The sequence below is a fragment of the Pogona vitticeps genome, chromosome 3 (assembly GCF_051106095.1).
Source record: "Pogona vitticeps strain Pit_001003342236 chromosome 3, PviZW2.1, whole genome shotgun sequence".
Taxonomy (NCBI): domain Eukaryota; kingdom Metazoa; phylum Chordata; class Lepidosauria; order Squamata; family Agamidae; genus Pogona; species Pogona vitticeps.
Window position 1 is genome coordinate 156,509,745 of NC_135785.1, and position 5,693 is coordinate 156,515,437.

The 5,693-nt window shown below is 46.3% G+C and overlaps 1 protein-coding gene across 1 annotated transcript; it reads left to right on the forward strand.

Annotated features, from left to right (window-relative positions):
• Positions 1–203: 203 nt before the first annotated feature.
• Positions 204–5,391, forward strand: LOC144588463 (uncharacterized). The gene is made up of 2 exons (XM_078391393.1): positions 204–1,380; positions 1,414–5,391. Exons 1-2 carry the CDS (start codon positions 1,166–1,168, stop codon positions 4,709–4,711), a joined length of 3,513 nt encoding a protein of 1,170 aa, XP_078247519.1. The 5' UTR covers positions 204–1,165; the 3' UTR covers positions 4,712–5,391.
• Positions 5,392–5,693: the final 302 nt, after the last annotated feature.

The following is a 5,693-nucleotide window of genomic DNA, read 5'->3' on the forward strand; positions in this document are numbered from 1 at the left end:
TTGTCCCTGGATGATGCAAGGACTGTAAATTCTCTCACATCTCTCAAGCTAGATGAGAGGTGACACAGAATTCCATCACCATCACCACCATCTGATTCTTTTTCTGAGATATGAGGTACTTTTTTGTGGTACAAATTAGACCTTGATTGTTACATTAATTCCTGATGGTGAAAGTTCAGTGCAGGGCACAAGTGGTGGAAAATGGAGATGTTACATACAGCACTGATGTTACCTGTCTGTCATGGGTTTGGAGGGAAAGTTCCATCCTATGGGGAGTGGAAGGCGGGACATCAGGAGGAGGGGCTGTACTGTATATATATGTGGAGCGTGTGTGGAGACGCTGAAGAGAAGAAGCAGCAGCTGGGAAGAAAAAGCTGGTGTGGGAGTCTGTGTGTCAGACAGGGTACTACTGTGTGTCAGTCAGTACCAACCTGATAGGTTCAGGTGTCTGTATGGTTAGCCAGAACTGATAGGTTCAGGGTCTGTGCTTCAAGTTAAGTGTTCTGTGTGAACCAAACTGTGTGCATGTATGAATGAGACTAAGCCACGTTACTATATCTTATTCACCTGATCATTTTATTTTCCCTGTGTGTTGTTTTAAATAAACCTTATTCTTTTATTTGTTAAAAATCCATCCCTGGTCTGTGTGACTTCTTATAGGGAATGGTTGGTGGCAGCTTAGTTAACTGTGGCATATCCCAGTAGGTCTGGGTTTGTCACATTGATTGGTGTCCAGCGTGTGGGATACGACTGGTCCAGTTGTCCAGCGGTCCAGCAAAGCCTTGGCAAGTGTGCCCAGAGCAAGGGGGGTCTAGTCAGGGACAATCTGAGAGCGCGTAGGTAATCTTCTAGGTGTGCCTCACGGGGAGGTGCACTAGTAGAAGAACGTGTAACCTCAGATTGGGGGCTAGATTAGGGAGCTCTGAGGCAACCTGTTTTTGGCAGGAAAAAAGCTGAGGCAAAACTGTGAAATAGCAGTGAGCTAGCTTGTCTGCTGAGAGGCCCAGCAGAGGGGGGTAGACTCTGGCTCGCAACTGTTGCAAGTTAGTGCTGAAGGACAGCAGCAATCTATAGAGAAAGCTGGTTCTGAGGCAAAAGAAAAAAAAGTGGTAGCTTTATTTTGAGGCTTGACTTTTGAAAGCAGCCTGTTCTGGGGGGGGGGATTATGCCCTTGACTCGAAGCCAAATGGCAGAAATGGGTGAAGTGAAAGACCCCCAGGTAGACCAAGGTTCTGAGGATGAATTTGGCTCAGTGCAGGGTGACAGCACAGGAGAGCAGAACCCAGAACTCAGAAAATTGCTCCTAGCCCAACAGCATGAACTGAGGGTGAGGGAAATGGAGGAAAGATTAGAGAGAGAGAGAATGGAAAAAGAAGAAAGGTTAGAGAGACAGAGAATGGAGAGGGAAGAAAGAATGGAGAGAGAGAAAATTGCTCTGGAAAAAGAAAGGATGGCGTTTGAGTTAAGAAAATTGGAACTGATGAATCAGAACAATAATAACAATAGGGATTCTGAGGGAGGCCAATTGTCTAAAACTGACCTGAAGAAATTCCCTGTGTACCACAAGGGAGATTGTCCTGAGGTGTTCTTTTCCCTAGTGGAAAGAGCGTTTGTGGACTTCTCAGTAAGGGAAACTGAGAAGATGACCATCATGCGATCTTTAATCTGTGGCAGCCTTGCTGAAGTTTATTCAGAGATGCCACAGGAACTGATGAAAGATTTTGCAGAGTTTAAAAAACTGGTGTTTGCAAGACATGGGATAAATGCGGAACAGCTGAGGCAGAGATTCAGGTCAATCACCAAGAAACCAGAGCAGACTTTTACCCAAGTGGGGGCCCAATTGGTGAGGCTGCTAGAGAAATGGCTATCTCAGGAGGGGACAGAGACCTTTCAGCAGCTCAAAGACTTGATAGCGCTGGAACAGTTCTATTCAGTCCTGCATGGGGAACTGAAATTCCAGGTGAGGGAAAGGAAACCGAAATCTGTGGCAGAAGCAGCCGAGATCGCAGATTTTATTTCCCAAATAAGAAAGCCCTTGGGTGAGGGGAAAGCGATGGGGAAACCTAAAGAAACCTACAGCAAGTACTCTCAGGGACCAGGGAAAAGCCAGCAAGGGGGAGGGGCCCATGGTGAAGGGAAGCCCTCAAACATGAAACCAAGACCTCAGATTTTGGAGGGAAAACCAAAACACGATGAGAAAGACTCAAAATATAGCAGAAAATGTTATTTCTGTCAGGGAAAGGGCCATCTAATCTCAGAGTGTGAGAAATTAAAGCAGCTAAAAGGAATTGTGCCTCAGGATTTGAGTGGAACCAAGCCAAAAGCTGTGTTCTGTGTCCAGAAAGAGCAAAGCTCCTTGTCACTGAGGGAGCCTGTTGCCATGGCTACTCAATCTGGAACAGTTACATCTGCTGATCAGGCTGAGGAAAATGGTCCTCTTGTGGAGGTCAAGCGATGCTTGCTCATGAGAACAGATTCTCAGTTGTTTGAAACAGCAGGGGTGGACGTAGGAATACTTGACCATCAGTATCGGGGGCTGCGGGACACTTGTTCCCAGGTGACCCTGTGCCATCCAGATATTATTCCTAGGGAATATATAATCCCAAATGAGAGCATGAAGGTGGCAGGGATTGAGGGGCAGGTGATCTCACTGCCAGTAGCGGAGGTACCTGTGAACTTTCAAGGCTGGAGGGGAGTTTGGCGGCTAGCAATTTCATCGACTCTGCCAGCAGCCGTGCTCGTGGGAAATGACCTGGCTGAACATGTGAAACGGGTGCTAGTGATTACACGTTCACAAGCCACCGCGGGGACAGTTCAGGGGGGTAATGATGAGCCAGAGACGGAAGCAGAGGGGAGTTCAGAAGCTGTGGTGGAAACCTTAACCACAGACAGCCGATTTGGCCAAGAGCAAAAGGCAGACGCCACTCTCCAAAAGTGTTTTGAACAGGTGACTGACGCCCAGCTAACACCTGAAACCCCAGTGAGATTTCTAGAGAAAAAGGGGATTTTGTATAGAGAGACCCTGAGGAATATCTCAAAAGGGGGAGATGGGATCAGAAGTCAGCTAGTGGTACCTGAAAAGTATCGCCCCATGATCTTACAAAGGGGGCACTCTGACATGTTTGCTGCGCACTTAGGGGTGAACAAAACACAGCAGAGAATCACACAGAATTTTTACTGGCCTGACATAGGGAGGCAGATCAGGGAGTTCTGTAAACAATGTGATGTGTGTCAAAGGCAAGGGAATAGCCGCGACAGGACCAAAGCAAAGTTGTGCCCTTTGCCTGTGATTGACACTCCGTTCAAATGTATAGGGGTGGATATTGTGGGACCTTTGCCCAAGGCCACAAAGAGGGGGAACAGGTTCATTCTCACCATTGTGGACCATGCCACGAGGTACCCTGAAGCCATACCCTTGACTAACATTGAAACTAACACAGTGGCAGATGCCTTGGTGGGGTATATGTCCAGGATGGGATTTGCCTCAGAAATAATCACAGATTTGGGCGCATCGTTCACATCGAAGCTCATGAAACGGTTATGGCAAATCTGTGGAATTAAGCACAAGGAAACCACTGCCTATCACCCTGAAAGTAATGGGTTAACTGAGAAGTTCAATGGGACTCTAATGCGCATGATTAGGGCTTACTTGGCAGAGAATCCAAACAATTGGGACCAGAAGCTGCAATCCCTTTTGTTTGCTTATCGATCAGTGCCACAAGCCAGTACCGGGTTCAGTCCGTTTGAACTTTTATTTGGGAGAAGGGTGAAAGGGCCCCTTGATTTGATCAAACAAAATTGGGAGCAGATCACCCAGGATGACCCACAAGACGTTGTGACATACATAGACTCTTTAAGGAATGACCTAAAGAGAAACCTAGAGCTGGCAGCAGAGACCCTGCAAGCTCAAAAGGTCAGAAAGAAAGCTTGGGATGACCAGAAAGCCGGGGAGAGGCACTTTAACCCAGGGGAGGAAGTGCTTTGGCCTAGGCCCTGTAGAGAGAACAAACTGCAGCTGGGTAGCCCAGAAATAAAATACTTGGGTCACATAGTAGGGGGAGGAGTGAACAAACCCCTAGAGGCCAAGATAGAAGCAGTTCGTGATTGGCCTAGACCCAACACCAAGAAAAAAGTCAAATCATTTCTTGGGTTGGTGGGCTACTACAGAAAGTTCATCCCGAGGTTTAGCGAGATTGCGGCTCCGCTGACCGATCTGACGAGGAAGAAGGCTGATGACCGCATCCCGTGGACCAGCGACTGTGAGGAGGCGTTCCAGAGGTTGAAGCAGGCGCTCATCAATTATCCAGTGCTGCGTGCTCCAGACTTCGACCGGGAGTTCATCATCTACACCGATGCGTCTAACAGCGGGGTAGGAGCAGTTCTTTGCCAGGAGGATGAGAATGGTGACCAGCATCCAGTGTCCTACCTGAGTAGGAAACTCCAGAAAGGTGAGAGACATTTGGCAACCGTGGAGAAGGAGTGCCTGGCAATAGTCTACGCGATCCAGAAGGCCAAGCCTTACATCTGGGGAAGACATTTTATTCTGTGCACTGACCATTCACCACTGCAATGGTTAAAGACAATGAAAACCCACAATAGTAAACTTATGAGGTGGGCTTTAAACCTGCAAGACTATGACTTTGAAGTGAAGGTGGTCAGAGGGTCAGTGAACTGTGTTGCTGACGCCTTGTCAAGAAGACCTGAAGATTGAAGACGGCGAAGGAAACATGGACTATGTATATATATTGATGACAAAAAGTTAAATGTACCTGTTTTTTGAACTTGGTTTGTATGAATAAATGTAAATTGATGTATTGTAATTGATATGGTTAACTTAGAATGTAAGTATAAGTAAGTATGGTATGGTATGTTATTATATAACTGTTTTGTGTGTTTTATCCAGGTTGTTTTTTGGTGAAAAGCACTTTTAGCTTTCCCCCTACAAAACAACTTATAAAGAGGGGAGGTGTAACATACAGCACTGATGTTACCTGTCTGTCATGGGTTTGGAGGGAAAGTTCCATCCTATGGGGAGTGGAAGGCGGGACATCAGGAGGAGGGGCTGTACTGTATATATATGTGGAGCGTGTGTGGAGACGCTGAAGAGAAGAAGCAGCAGCTGGGAAGAAGAAGCTGGTGTGGGAGTCTGTGTGTCAGACAGGGTACTACTGTGTGTCAGTCAGTACCAACCTGATAGGTTCAGGTGTCTGTATGGTTAGCCAGAACTGATAGGTTCAGGGTCTGTGCTTCAAGTTAAGTGTTCTGTGTGAACCAAACTGTGTGCATGTATGAATGAGACTAAGCCACGTTACTATATCTTATTCACCTGATCATTTTATTTTCCCTGTGTGTTGTTTTAAATAAACCTTATTCTTTTATTTGTTAAAAATCCATCCCTGGTCTGTGTGACTTCTTATAGGGAATGGTTGGTGGCAGCTTAGTTAACTGTGGCATATCCCAGTAGGTCTGGGTTTGTCACATTGAAATCTGGATGATTTGTGTAAGTTCAGAAGCCCCTTTTCGTGTGAGTTTAAATCAGGTTTATACAGAAACACAAGCCTCTTTCATACATGCTTTCAGACAAACAAAATTATCAACTTAAGCAATAGGGTGATGTCTTCCTTTGACTGCAAAAATCTCAAAGGAACTGAGAGTTCCTTATTGGAGGCTCTCAGCATGGCAAGGTACCTCTA

Excerpts from the sequence above, each read along its gene's own strand:
- LOC144588463 (XM_078391393.1), top strand. The coding sequence starts at position 1,166 with ATGCCCTTGACTCGAAGCCAAATGGCAGAAATGGGTGAAGTGAAAGAC. Across the intron at positions 1,381-1,413 it reads AGAATGGAAAAAGAAGAAAG|AATGGAGAGAGAGAAAATTG; the intron begins GTTAGAGAGACA and ends GAGGGAAGAAAG.